This window comes from Gopherus flavomarginatus, chromosome 2 (genome assembly GCF_025201925.1).
Source record: "Gopherus flavomarginatus isolate rGopFla2 chromosome 2, rGopFla2.mat.asm, whole genome shotgun sequence".
In the NCBI taxonomy this organism is placed as follows: domain Eukaryota; kingdom Metazoa; phylum Chordata; order Testudines; family Testudinidae; genus Gopherus; species Gopherus flavomarginatus.
The window spans coordinates 67811092-67825879 of record NC_066618.1 but is presented as its reverse complement, the minus strand read 5'-3'; the positions used below and the strand labels follow the sequence as shown (position 1 = coordinate 67825879).

Sequence of the window (14788 nt, the reverse complement as noted above, 5' to 3'; positions counted from 1 at the left end):
TAGTTGTTAATGAGTAGTGGAGAGGGTTTTAAGAAAATGAATGCAGTTATAAATAGAAAAGTTTACATTTAAGAAATGTTGGTTGTTTTGATAAGTGATTGACTTCTAGGCTGCTCTGTGAAAGTGGTTTGTTTAAGCCAACTGTCTAATTATGATGCAAGTTTAAAATTCATGTGCACTAAAAGAATATGATGCACACTGTAGCTGATTTTTTTTTTAATGAGGCACATGACTTACATGCCGCTTTATCAGAAAGCAGTGTTGGTCTTTAAATTGCTGAAAGAAGAGAGATTACATGTCAACAAGGTGTAATTTTCTACTGAGTTGGCCAAACATTGTTATACTAGATTGTGTCGCAATTATTCTTTCCCCAAACATCAATTTCTCAATAAATGGCTTTCTTTTCTTGATGATTTAAGAGGTGTTTGCTCATCTTAGTATATAGAGATTTATCATTAGCATTTGGATTCCAAAGCTGGTCAAAAAAATTGTCAAAACACTTTTTGACAAAAAATGGTGGTTGAGTTAAATGGAAATTTTCATAAATTCATTTTACAAGTGAAGGCCCTTTGATAAAAGCAAACTTTTCATTCCTTTCCCCCAGCAAGAGTTTCAATGAAATAATTTCCCAATTGACTTTAGTAGTTTTTGGCTATCATTTTGTTTTACTTTTTAAAAACCAAGGGTCAAGCCCAAAATGGGCCTAAAAAACCAAACAAACATTTAGGGATTTCTAGGAATTGCTTAGCAAATAGGAGGGAATATTCTCTCTGGCTGAGGAGGCAGGATCATTGCAATCCAACTGCTGAAGAGAAGCACGCTTTCCAGTAGTTGTAGGGCAGGAGTAAGCAGCTTCAGGGTGTCCAGAAGCCAACTGGGTGGGCCTAGTGGAAAGGATCAAATATTGCTCTTCTCTCCCGCATGCACTCCGGGTCCCAGGGGGGACACCGAGCACTACCCCATCTGTCAAAAGCAGGGAAGCAGACAAATCTGCCCAACCACAAAGGGGTATGAGGGAAGGGGGATCATGAATCTTCTTTCCCTCATCTGCTCTCAGAATACTACTAAGTTTTGTTTGGTGTGGGTGCTTGGCTGTGTGTTGCATGAAGACAGGGATACCCAGTGCTTCTCTTTTTCCTGCCATAGCAGCCCTTTGAAGTACCATTGGGAAAATAGATTTCACTAGTTTAGATAACTGATTAAATACACTTCACTATTAGTGAACAATAAATTACAGAATTTCATCTGTGTGTCAAAGGGAGAATCCTATAACTCAGAGCCCATGGAGAAAAGTATTTTTTTTCTTAGCATCCTCCTGTATTAACTAGCCTAGCTTATAATGTTATAGTAACTTTGTACAGTAATTTGTCTATTGGAACACTTAGATTTTGTGTGAATACACTGTCAATTAATTTTATTTATTTTTTGTTACAGGAGCTAGAGTTAATGCCAAAGACAGCAAGTGGTTGACTCCCTTACACAGAGCTGTTGCATCATGTAGTGAGGTATGAAATAAACACTTTTTTTTTTTTTAAAGAACAGTTCCATGTAAAATAAAATACCGCATCTCAGACTACCTACTATTTCTTATTCAGTTTTCTTATAGAGTGAAACTACTGAAAATGCTTAGAGCCAAGATGTTTGCGACAGATTTTTTTAATTTAACAAAAAAGGGGAAGGGACATAACTTTATAATTCCAATTGCAGAATACAGAAACAAAAATTGCAAAAATAATATGCTCTTAAGTTTTCATTAAAAGAATCTAGAATAAGTACAAGTAATTTGTTTTTATTATTTTAGTACAAAAGGAACCGGAAATCCTTGTACATGGAAATAATTAATCATGAATGCCATTCCCATGACAGGGAATATTTCTGAATTCAGAACATAAAGTCCATGATTCCTTTGAGGTGAGATAACTGAAGTGGTTCAGTATAAGGGAAAAATACTCTAGAAGAAAATAGGGTTTATTTTCACCTATACGGCACAATTTTGTAGGGTGTTTTTTTTCATTTTTAATAGGCAAGCATTTTCATAGTTTCTGTATTGAAAACATTGAAAAAATTGTACTAGCAGCTGTAAGCATTTTAACACACACAAAGTATTTAATTTGGACTTGTAGGTTTAAGTTTCATCTGAAACATTCAAACGTACAGAATAGAGCAGAGCAAGCTGCTAAGAAAATTATATCTGGCATTTTGTTTTGTCATAGAAAATCAAGGTTTTTGAAGCATGTATCAATATGTTTCTAAATATAGAAATATCGTAGGAAGAAAAATTAAGAGGTGCATTTATATCATTGTTCAGATATTGTATTCTCTCTGAGTTTCAAACTGGCATTAACTGGAATTTTAATTCTATGAAATGTCATAAAATTAGCTCAGTAAAAATGCTGAAGGTTAGTAGCTGCATTGTTACTAGAGTCATGCGGGAGAATTTCACAGAACCTGCCTACGCAGAGTTCTGTACCTGAGTCATATCAGTACTATTATTGCTTTATTTTTATGAGAGAGAGAGAGAGAGAGAGAGAGAGAATGAAATGAGATGGTTTTGGTTTTGCAGAGTCTCAGGCATCAGACTTTGGATCTAAACCCATCCATTTTAGATTTTGCTTTTGGGCCAAATAGTAGCATTTAGCCACTAGCCTAAATAAGTACTAATGTGGAGCTGTTGTCCCATAAGGAACTTTGGCACAATTCTTCTATGAATGGCTTGGTGCATAGGCTACACCAGGGGTCAGCAACCTACGGCACGCGTGCCAAACACAGCACGCGAGCCGATTTTGAGCTGCATGCAACTGCCTGCCATGGTCCCGGCCCCCAGCCCCACTCAGCCCCACCGCTCTCTCTCCTGTGGGGGCAGGAGGCAGAAGCTTGGTTCAATGGCAGCCAAGCTTCCCCCTCCCATGCTTATTCCCCCAGCGTGGTGCTTTCCTGCCCTGCCCCCTCTCCATCCTTGCGCCAATCAGCTGATGGCCCTAGCAAGGAGGAGGGGGAAAAGCGGCAGCATGCACGCAGCTCCATAGAGGAGACAGAGGGAGGTAGGGATGAGGCCTTGGGGAAGGGGGTGGAACAGAGCATATCTCTTCCAGCCCCCTGCCATGAGCCACTCAGGGCAGGGGCCTGGGAGCATCCCTACGGGCGGAGCACCTCAGCCCTCTGCCATGACCTCCCCCCACACAGCATTCTGCCCTGCATCCCCAGACACCCCCAGCCCTCTGTCCTGACCCCACACGCACACTCAGCCCTCTGCCCTGACCCTTGAACCCCCCCCCACAGCCTTTTGCCCTGAACCTCCTCCACCTCAACACACACCCAGCCTTCTGCCCTGCCTCCCCACAGTCCCATCTCTCTGCCCTAAACCCCCCCACACACCCACAGCCTTCTGCCCTGCACCCCCCATAGCCCTCTGCCCTGACCCCCTCACACACACTCAGCCTTCTGCCCTGCATCCCCACAGCCCCATCCCTCTGCCCTGAACCCCCCCCTCCACACCCTCTGCCGTGAGCCTTGACCCTCCCACATCCAGCCTTCTGCCCTACACCCCAGCCCTCTGCCCTGATCCCTGAACCGCCCCCACACACCCCAGCCCACCCCACCTCCCCATGGTCTGGGGTCCCGGCCGCAGGCCCTGCTCAGCCCGCTGCCGGCCTAGGTGAACAGAACTCTAGGCTGGCAGCGAGCTGAGCAGGCTAGTTGTGTAAGATCAACATTTTAATTTAATTTTAAATTACGCTTCTTAAACATTTTGAAAACCTTTGTTTACTTTACATGCAATAGTTTAGTTATATAATATAGACTTTTAGAAAGAGACCTTCTAAAAACGTTAAAATGTATTACCGGCACGCGGAACCTTAAATTAGAGTGAATAAATGAAGACTCGGTGCACCACTTCTGAAAGGTTGCCGACCCCAGGGCTACACTATCCTTTAGGGTAATGCAGTATGCTCCCCTGAGAGAGCCTTACTGAAGCAGCAGTCCCTGCACTCTCCTGAGCATTGGGGCATTGGGACTATAGTTGTTTCTGCCCCTTGTGTGAGGGATGGGATGCTCTTTGCATGCTTTCTCCTTCATTTCCTCCTCATCTGTGAATACCCTCACTAGGATCTGTCACAATTTGGCTAATGATTTTTTGGATCTATGGAACATTTTACTTTTTAAAACTTTCCTCTGCTCAGTTAGTTATCACTCCTAAAATAAGAATATTAATTTTTCATTTGTATAAGTCTTGCCTTGCTTCTAGGACTGTGAGGTATAATAAAATGAAAACTGTAAATCATATTAGCATAGCATTAACATAACCTTAGCATATAAGAACTTGCAGTGAACTGGTTTTATTATGGCAAAACTATATATAAATCTGGAGATTGAGACCAGCCTTCAAAGGGTACCACTTTTCTCCCTCACAGTGGACCAACCCAGAGGTCTGCCCCATAGGAACTTTTTAACTTCTACAACTACCTCCCACCCTCCTTTCTCCCCACAAGGAACTGGACTCCAGCAGGACTTCGTTTTGACCCAACCTCTGCGTGCCTTAGATGTGCAAAAAGCTTCAGCTGATACACTGTAAAGCAGTCTGTTTCTATAGCAACACAGGTCACCTGGCGCTCATTTCTTTGTATTGGCTCCCCATTGAATATAGTCCAATATAGTCCTCAGTCCTGATATTAAAAGCCTTCCATGGGCTTCTCTTAGCTACCTGAGAGAGCACTCTCCCTCTGTGACCATGAGCTCTTATAACAGGGGTAGGCAACCTCTGGCATGCATGCCAAAGGCGGTATGCAAGCTGATTTTCAGGGGCACTCACACTGCCTGGGTCCTGGCCACCTGTCTGGGCGGCTCTGTGTTTCAATTTAATTGAAGCTTCTTAAATATTTTTAAAAGCTTATTTACTTTACATACAACAATAGTTTAGTTATATATTATAGACTTGCAGAAAGAGATCTTCTAAACACATTAGAATGTATTCCTGGCATGCGAAACCTTAAATTAGAGTGAATAAATGAAGACTTGGCACACCACTTCTGAAAGGTTGCCGACCCCTGTCCTATAACAAGATTCATTGTTTTGACACAATGTTGTTATCAGCCAACTCTGGAAGAGCGTGTGGGAGACACAGTGACTGGATCTAAACTATGGAATTTACTCCTGCAAGAGATAAATGACCACAGAAATAATTATTTTTAAATGCAAAATTTATTTATTCTTCTTTTTCCCTAGGGTTTCTACATACTCACAACATGCAACGAAACAAAACTTATGCACTAATCAAATTTATTTATCCTAGAGGTTAGAATGGAAGGAAGAGAGCTTGTTAGTGTTGTTTCTACTTTTACATATTTGGGAGGCACTTAAATATTAGGATGATGGAAGATCTTATAAACGGATGGGAACACATATTAGTACACCCTGCAGCTGGGAGCAGCACAGGGATGCTCCCTCTTGAGCTGGTTACTGACTGGTTTCTGGGGCGGAGTGTAGTTGTTCAAGCTCTTGTGTACAGTAGCTAAGGAAACTCTGTGATTAAATCCTGGTTTTGGTATAATCCAGCAGAACTGTCCTCCCAAATGAGGGCAGACCCAATTAAACAAGAACGTCTGGTCACCCTAAATATCTTGAATATATTTGGTGATTTTGTTTTCAAACTTTTTTCTTGAACATATTTCAGCTTAGACTTTTAGTCTTCAGAATCTGCATTTGCACTCCTTTTGTGTGCTGGCGTGTTTTGTCAAAAAAAAATTAAGCAGATTCATTTAATTTGAAAATACATCACTGCACATACACATACTAACTATACACTAAGACCGGAGAAATTTTTTTTACAGTAAAATTAGTGTTTCCTTTGACAATTTGTGCCCAACTCATACAAGAGCTCTTCTAGTATTTATTTCCTGATTCTTGTAGTGGTTTCATTGATATTAGTCTCAGAGGAGCCAAAGACTTGATATATAATCAGCTTTTTCCTAGTAAACCATTAAATACATTTTGGGTCCATATCCATTTCACTATGCATTCAATGTACAATTGTAAAGTGAGGCTCAAGTATTTTCTAGGTTGCTCTTACACGTTTTGTTTGTTAAGAGGAGAGGAAATTAAATATATAGTTTAGGATAACTTTTGACAGGTTCTTCTAATGGAATAAATACATGGAATATAGCGTTCCTATTTCCGCTCCACCCATAATTCACAGCGATGTCTAGGTATTGCAGCACAGACATGTATGCATAACATTGCTCTGCAATTTGAGACACCTGCAATATTTAGCCTTAGTAGAATGTTTTAAGTTCAGAATGGTAATCTTATTTTTGCACTCTTTTTTTTTTGCATTTGACTAAAGGAACAATTAATTAATTAGAAAACTTTGTGGACTTAATGAAAAATGAAGTATTGCATCTACAGCTTAATATTTGTATTGACAAGCTGTTTTCCTTTGTATGCAATTGTGTGCATATGTTATTAACAGGATTGTTTTTGGTTTTACTTTCTGTAAGAATGTAAAAGGAATGGTATAAAAGTTTGCAGTTTAAGCTTGATTTTATAAAGGGGAATGAAACTTCTTACTTACAAAATTACTGTTGTATAGAACTCTAAAGCAGGATTGTCCCTTTGGCACCGTTAACAATTATATTCCTTTTGAAGATGTCTGTTTATAATATGATAGTATTATAAACACGCACATATCTAAAAAGTATAGTTATTAAACTCTCCATATCTATAATATACCATTTGCAGCTATTTTATTCTTTGAAAAAAGGTGTCAAACATTTGATAGTAATATATTTTTAAGTACAATAGTGCCTCACTAATGCATACTAATAGAGGGAGCCTTGAGCATTATTGATGATGTGATGGGGAATTCCACCAGTGTCAAATGCCAATTGTAAGTGCCTTAGCCGTGTTTGAGGGATCTATAACCATCACAGAAGCTTGCTGGGTTTGAGAATAAACTTTTAACCTGAAAATACATGTGAATGCAGTTTATCAAAGTGTGAATTAGTGAGATTCTGTTGTACTTTACATGGAGTTTCTAAGTGTATTCTTTTAGTTCTTTGGTAATGTAATTTATTTTATTGCAAATATTTTCAGGATGCTGTTCAGGTGTTGTTAAAGCATTCAGCAGATGTCAATGCCCGTGACAAAAACTGGCAGACACCTCTACATATAGCAGCTGCAAATAAAGCTGTTAAATGTGCTGAAGCTTTGGTGCCTCTTCTAAGTAATGTAAATGTGTCAGATCGAGCAGGTAGAACAGCATTACATCATGCAGCCTTCAGTGGACATGTTGAGGTATGGATTATTTTCCAGATCTTGTTTCTTAGCCCTCTTGCCTCCCACCAAAGCTCTGATTATTTGTTATTTGCATATGTGTACATAATCTGATAATGGTAAAATGTACAGTAAAGTACATTTACAGTGTTAACATCCCCATACTAAAGCCCTGAAGAATACTGTTCCAGTGGTGAGGTGTGGACTTCTTACTAGCCTATAGGAATGCTTTTTCTAGTTTCTGCATTCCCCCAGAAAAAATCAGCAATCTTTTATTTGTAGACTGGGTTCTGCTAATATGCATAAACTTAAATTGTAAATTAATTTCTAGTGACTGAAGCCATAGTGTAGTTTATCCACTTTAAGCAATTTGTATGGAAATGAAAGGTTTTTAGTGTGTAAATTTGTAGGGTGATTAAATACATAGATTTTTAACTAACTTCTTTAGTTTTAATAAACATATAGTATGCCATGATTGTTAAACAGTTGCATAAAATAGGTAATCCTGAAATATTTTGGTTGTCACTTGATATATAATTTAGAGGACCCCATGATCACAACATTGTCACGAACGTGGGCAGCCAGCGTACTTGAATGCACAAAATATCAGAAGCGATGTAAATGGAATGGTGTTTTTAAAAGATTTAAAAAATTCGTTCATTTCACCCAAGATTTATTCTTTGCTTTCATTATTATGCCACATTCTGTGCATAGTTTTATATTCTGAGCAGAGGTATTTTACTTATTTTTCTTTCTTCACCCTAGATGGTGAGTTTGTTATTGTCTAGAGGTGCCAATATTAATGCATTTGACAAGAAAGACAGACGAGCTATACACTGGGGAGCATATATGGGTACGTACACTTTTGCAACTGATTCTCTGTGCATTAGGGAGAAAGTCAGTCACTTCATTTTATTGAATTTATATACTTGGCAAAAACATTTAGTCATGGTTACTTAGTAGATGATTACGAGGAAGGTATCTATACATCTCATAAAATTTGTAATAGGATACAGCAAACTGTCTTTTTTTTTAATGAATGCTTTTGTGGCAGAAAAAAATAACATGCTAATTTATTTTAAGAAAGGAAAGCAAAGCAGTTTCCCCCCTAAACATTAACTTTTTGATTGAAAATTTGTGTACTAATGCCCCATGGCTACTAAGAGGAAAGATCGGCATACGAGGAAACTGAATAGAGAGAAATATAATTCTCCATCACTCATAAGTGGTTGTTATAGAGTCATAGAAATGTGACTGGAAGGGACCTTGAGAAGTCATCTGTTCAAGCCCACTGCACTGAGGCAGAGTCAAGTGAACCTAGACCTTCCCTGACAGGTGTTGTCCAATGTGTTCTTAAAAATTTCCAAAGATGGGGATCTACAGCCAGAATTTCACTATCCTGTTAGTTAAAAACCTTTTTCCTAATATCTATCCTAAATCTCCCTTCTGCAGATTAGGCCTATTACGTCTTGTTCTCCATTCAGTGGACATGGAGAAAGAAGACAGTAATCAGTCTTTAGAACAGCCGTTAACATATTTGAAGACTGTTACAGGTCACCCCTCAGGTTTTCTTCTCAAGACTAAACATGCCCAGTTTTAACCTTTCTTCATAGGTCAGGTTTTCTAAACCTTCTACCATTTTTGTTGCTCTCTACTGAACTCTCTTCAGTTTATCCACATCTTTTCAAAAGTATGCCACTCTGAATTGGACACATTAATCCATCTGAGGCCTCACCTGTGCCAAATAGAGCAGGACAGCTGCCTCTCATGTCTTACATATGATACTCCTGTTAATACACCCCAGAAAGATACTAGCTTTTTTTGCAAGTGCGTCACACTGTCTCATTCACTTTGTAATGTGCTGTAATTCCCAGATCCTTTTCAGCAACTCCAATGCCTAGTCAGTTATTCTCCATTTTGTGTATGTACATTTCATTTTTCCTTAAGTGTAGCACTTTGCACTTGTCTTTATTGAATTTCATTTTGTTGATTTCCAACCAATTCTCTATTTTGTCAAGACCATTTTGCATTTTAATCCTGTTCCCCAAGCGCTTGCATTTCCTCCCAGCTTGGCATCATCAACAAATTTTATAAACAGGCTTTCCACTCCATTATCCAAATCATTAATGAAAATATTGATAGTACTGGCCCTGCAACTGATCTCTGTGGGACCTCCAGTTTGATAGATAACCATTGATAACTACTCTTTGAATATGGTCTTTCAATCTGTTGTGTACCCACCTTATAGTAATTTAATCTAGGCCACATTTCCTAGTTTGCTTATGAGAATGTCATGTGGGACTATGTCAAAAACCTTATTAAAAATATTATGTTTTCTGGTAAAGTATTAGAAGCTGACTCAAAAAGGAGGAAGAATAGCCTTTAAGAGAGCTGTATTTCTGGTTGGTTGGCTCCCTGCTTAGGTTTTGTTGGGAAATGGATCAAGAATAAAACGTCAAATTATTGCACTTCCACATTTATTCCAGGATTTCAGCCTCTTTTCCCCCAATCATTGTCTTGCCTCTGATGGTGAAGTTGTCCACAATGGGTTGGTTATCACGTCAGAATGATATAGGCTTCCTTTATGTAGACTTCCTTCCATTAGCCCCTTATGTAGAATTTTGCTGTTTATAACAAGTATGGAAATTCTTTTCTTCAGCTTGTCTGTAGTCATGGTTCCTCACCTCCAGCTTCATTCAAGAAGTGAAAAGATTAAAAGAGCAGATAAGAGCTTTTAGTTCTGATACTCTAACAGAAGCTTTTTAGCCTTAGCTAAATAACTCAGTTGTACTTCTAAATAAATCATAGGCAGCTACTGATGCACTTTTCAGTAACAACCAGTTTTCTTTGACTTCTGAGCAGGTGCAACACTTTTTTCTCAGCTGTCTTTTCTACCTGTGGCATCTGTGTACTTACAAAATACTTTCTGTTAACATCACAAAAAGTTGTAATTTCTTATGACTTGGCACCAGCTGTAATTGCTTTCAGTTCTCCTTTCTTTTAGCTCAGTATTAGTCTCACTGAAGAATTTATGGTAGTGGTCACAGCTCTGAAACAGTAACAGAGATCTATTTCTAGGAAATTGACTAGAAGCAGGTGTCACTTCAAAATGTAAATTATGTGATAAACATATTAAGTCAGCATCGATTAACCTGAGTTTAATTATTAATTTCAGGAAAAAGTTAATTGATACTGTTCCATAGTCTTGACTATTCAGTGGTGCAATTTGACTTTCAAAAATAATAGTTTATCCAGTCCAGGAGAGAAGAATGAAAATAGAAAAATTGATATTATGTGCTCTGCAAGTATAGGAATTAGTCAGATGAGAGATAAAACCAAGATCTATTTGTAATTAGAGATCCCTCAGCATTCTAGGCTAATAGTTTTGCATTAATGTGCTGATCAAATTCTATTCTGGATAGTTTACAATTTATCTAACTATATGTTTCCCTACTCCCAGTTATTCCTAAACATTTGTACAGTGTTCTATAGCACTGTTAATGGCAGTTGCACTTCATCATAGATATAAATTATTCTTGTATGTTGTGCATGGTTTTTAGATTTACTAAAAAAGAAAAAGCATGGAAAATGCTTTGAAATCAGTTTAAATTGTGCATTTATATAGCACTTCTTTTAAAAATAGACTGAAATCTCTTCAGGGCAGGATATGTGGAGAGTTTGGGGAAGGGGGAGGAAAATCCTATTCAGCTATTTCGGATCATTTGCAATGAAACATTACAGTTACATTGTCTTGGTACAATGATCTGGACAAACTGGAGAAATGGTCTGAAGTAAATAGGATTAAATTCAATAAAGATAAATGCAGAGTACTGCATATAGGAAGGAACAATCCATTGCGCACACAAAAAAATGGGAAATGGCTGCCTAGGAAGTAGTAATGCAGAGAGGGATCTGGGGGTCATAGTGGACCACAAGCTAAATATGAGTCAACTGTGTAACACAGTTGCAAACAAAAATGCCAACATCATTCTGGAATGTATTAGCAGGACATGAGAAGTAATTCTTTCTCTCTACTCCATGCTGATTAGGCCTCAGCTGGAGTATTTTGTCCAGTTCTGGGTGCCACATTTCAGGAAAGATGTGGACGAATTGGAGAAAGTCTGGAGAGGAGCAACAAAAATGATTAAAGGTCTAGAAAACATCACCTATGAGGGAAGATTGGAAAAAAATAGGTTTGTTTAATCTGGAAAAAAAAGACAGAGGGGACATAAGTTTTCAAGTATATAAAAGGTAGAGGGAGAAGAACTGTTGTTAACCTCTGAGGATAGGACAAGAAGCAATGGGCTTAAATTGCAGCAAGGGAGTTTAGGTTGGACATTAGAAAAAAACTTCCTAGCTGTCAGGGTGGTTAAACAGTGGACTAAATTGCCTAGGGAGGTTGTGGAATCTCTATCATTGGAGATTTTTATTAAGAGCAAGTTAGACAAATACCTGTCAGGAATAGTCTAGATAATACTTAGTCCTGCCATGAGTGCAGGGGATTGGACTAGATGACCTCTCAAAGTCTCTTTCAATCCTACAATTCTATATCTTAATACAGAATTAACTATGTTAAGCAATATATTATATAATGACTTACATTATTTAATCATTAGCATTTCCATTTTTCAAAATTGTTTAAACACAACCTTAATGTGTTTTTATTTTTAACAATTCATATTAACTTCTTTGATGGGAGAGGAATTAAATACTTTCTGATGTGGGGGAGTTAAGTCTCAGGAGAATAGAAAGAAATAAAAGCTGTGGGAGAGGGTGTGGAGATGGGCGTCGGGGAGGGGGGGAGAGCAAAATCATTGTTTGTCAGTGCCTCTGCAGTGCACTGACACTTGGATCGTGGAGCTGATTGTGTCCCACTTTGTGCGCTATATTTAATATAAGAACATCTCCCTACTCTTTCCAGCTTGTCTTGTACGTCATTTTTACAATTTTCATAAAGAAGTATTCTTCAGTATCATTGTCCCAATAGAAACTTTGAATTGCAGTTAGTAATGGGAAGGTCTATGATTGATGAACAAGTTTACCTTAAAGTTGTGGCACAAAGCATAAAACTTTGATATTGCAACTTCACTGAGTAAAACAGAGTGAGGTTTAGAACTGTTGGTGCCTGACTAACTTGAAGATTAGTGCATTATTGATGAATAATATGCATTATGCCATAGACACTTGAAACATTTTAACTCTGTGGTCTTTGTTCATATCAATTTGTTATGATAGTAGAGATAATAGCATAGATCTAGATAATTTGCCCCATTTTCAGTCTTAATACTTACTGCATATGTACCAGGAGAGAATGCTGCTTGGACAGATGTCCATCATGTGTATCAGTAGGACAGACATTTAACATCGTATTTGAGTAGGTGTTTGTTTTTTGCCTTAGGTCAAGCTTGTGCTAATATAAGTATAGCAAAGATTATATTGAAGTAGTAACCTTAGGAACTACTTCTATTCAAAAACAAGTAATGAGCCCTGAGAGAAGTTGTCAAGGAAAAGCAAAGTTGTGCTTATTAATTTTTACTGAGAAGTGCAGTTTAGCATACTTTTTCAGCTGTGATTCTGAAAGGCTTTCATTTAAAGGATTAGTGTGTTACATACACATTAAAAAAAAAACACTATAGAAATAGTTTGCATAGAGCAGGGATTCTCAAACTTTATGCACCGCAGCCCCCTTCTGTCAACAAAAATTACTACACAACCTCAGAACGGGGAAATGAAGCCTGAGCCCCCCAAGCCCCCCATCCCAGATGTGGAAGCCAAAGTCATAGCCCCACCGCCCTGGGTGGAGGGGCCAAAGCTGAAGCCCAAGGGCTTCGGCCCCAGGCAGGGGGCCTGTAACCTGAGCCCTGCTGCCCAGAGCAAAAGCCCCCAGGCTTCGGCCTCAGGCCCCAACAAGTCTAAGTCAGCCCTGGTGACCCCATTGGGGTCATGACCCGTTTTGGGGTCCCAACCCACAGTTTAAGAATGGCTGGCATAGAGAAAACTGAGCTTCTGACTGCTTCTGCAGAAAGGCTGGGTGATCATGCTGCTGTCAGCAGAGAAAGAAACTGATTGTTGGCACTGTTTCTAGATGGAGACTGCAAAGAATATCACAGGCTCTACTCCTTTGCCTGCTAGGCATGGCTATGGAAGCAAGTGACCACTCCCTCTATCATTCCCAACTCTGCTCTTTGTACCTCAGTTCTCTTCTTCCCAGTGAAGCTAGAACTGTGGTATCAACCTGCCATCTTCAGTCTAGTTTTTTAAGCCTTGTGTAGACTAGAAAAAGTACTGAATATTTTTGGGTTTGTTTTCTTTAAGTTAGGTTCCTTGAGTTAGTTAACTCCATTTGAAACATCACTTAAACTGCATCTATGCTAGGTACTAACCTCTCTACAATTCTATTTGCTGATCAAAGTCTAACATGATTTTAAAGATATTAAACTGCATATATGTTAGATGCTAAGTAATGTTTTAAATGGGGTTAAAAATGATTTTACCCCTCACCCCCTTTACTCTAGACAAGGCCTTAGAGGAGTAAAACTTCTCCTGTCTGTTACTGCAGAAGCACTGTCAGCCCGGGCCTTTGCTGTTTGCTCTTTCAGTGTTGCTTTTATCTGCAGAGATTTTTGTCAGGACAGTATTCCCAAATCGTGACTTGAAACAGGAAGTGGAGACAGGAGTTGGAAACAGGGAAAATACAATTTTTCAAATCGTTTACTCAAACTATTAATAATAATAATTGGTGGTTGGAGAGGGTTCATGGTAAATGTGTTTCTGTTTAAATATAAAGATATCAGAATAGATATCTGCCCAATAAATGAAACTCCTAAATTTGTATGGATAGATTGAGGAAGAGTTGTTAAATAACTTTATAAAGTACTGCAAGCATGCTTGGTGCTGAGGTCTGTAAAGTCTTATGTAGTTTACAAAGTAGAAAATGCATATTTGGAAGGAAAAAAAAACTTAAATGGATGGTCACCTGATAAATCAGAATGGTTGTAAAAGTGATCTAATCACAAATATCTGGATTTCTTGTCCTAGAAATTGCTTCACTTATACAAGAATATTAATAATCCAATTTGCAGAAATCTGTGTTGGAAGCCTGTTTTAAATTAGTCTTTCATCCATGAAATCAGGGGATTGGAGCAATCCAGTACTAGTGTAAAATATGTACATCATGCTGGGAAATCCGTACTCATAGTGCCAAAAAGTAAAACAGAACAAGATCACAGACTTTCTTCTGTAGGAGGGGAGGCTTATGGCAGCTAGAAAGTTGCTGACACTTCCCAGTGAATTAAGCAATATTAATACCATTACTCATTGTTTGAAGCCATGCTGACATCAGACTTCAACTATTGATAACACTGCTCTACAGCCAAAATGCTTCTGAAATAAATTTAGTCCAACTTTACTAATTCTGGGTCACTGAGAATGAAAATTATACTTAAAATTGTTGATTGGCTCTAGTTTTCAAGATATGCTATTGGGTCAGTATATACGACCCTTGACTTGGGAATGGCGGAGG

The 14788-nt window shown here is 38.5% G+C and overlaps 1 protein-coding gene across 3 annotated transcripts in view; it reads left to right on the top strand.

Moving 5' to 3' along the window:
* The window catches only part of ANKRD28 (ankyrin repeat domain 28), a 231056-nt gene that overhangs the window by 137712 nt on the left and 78556 nt on the right, over window positions 1-14788 (top strand). For all 3 annotated transcript variants that reach the window (XM_050938325.1, XM_050938324.1, XM_050938323.1), the window contains 3 exons: window positions 1435-1505; window positions 7087-7287; window positions 8032-8119. In XM_050938325.1, the coding sequence (XP_050794282.1) occupies window positions 1435-1505; window positions 7087-7287; window positions 8032-8119 (360 nt within the window). The remainder of the gene's footprint in view (window positions 1-1434; window positions 1506-7086; window positions 7288-8031; window positions 8120-14788) is intronic.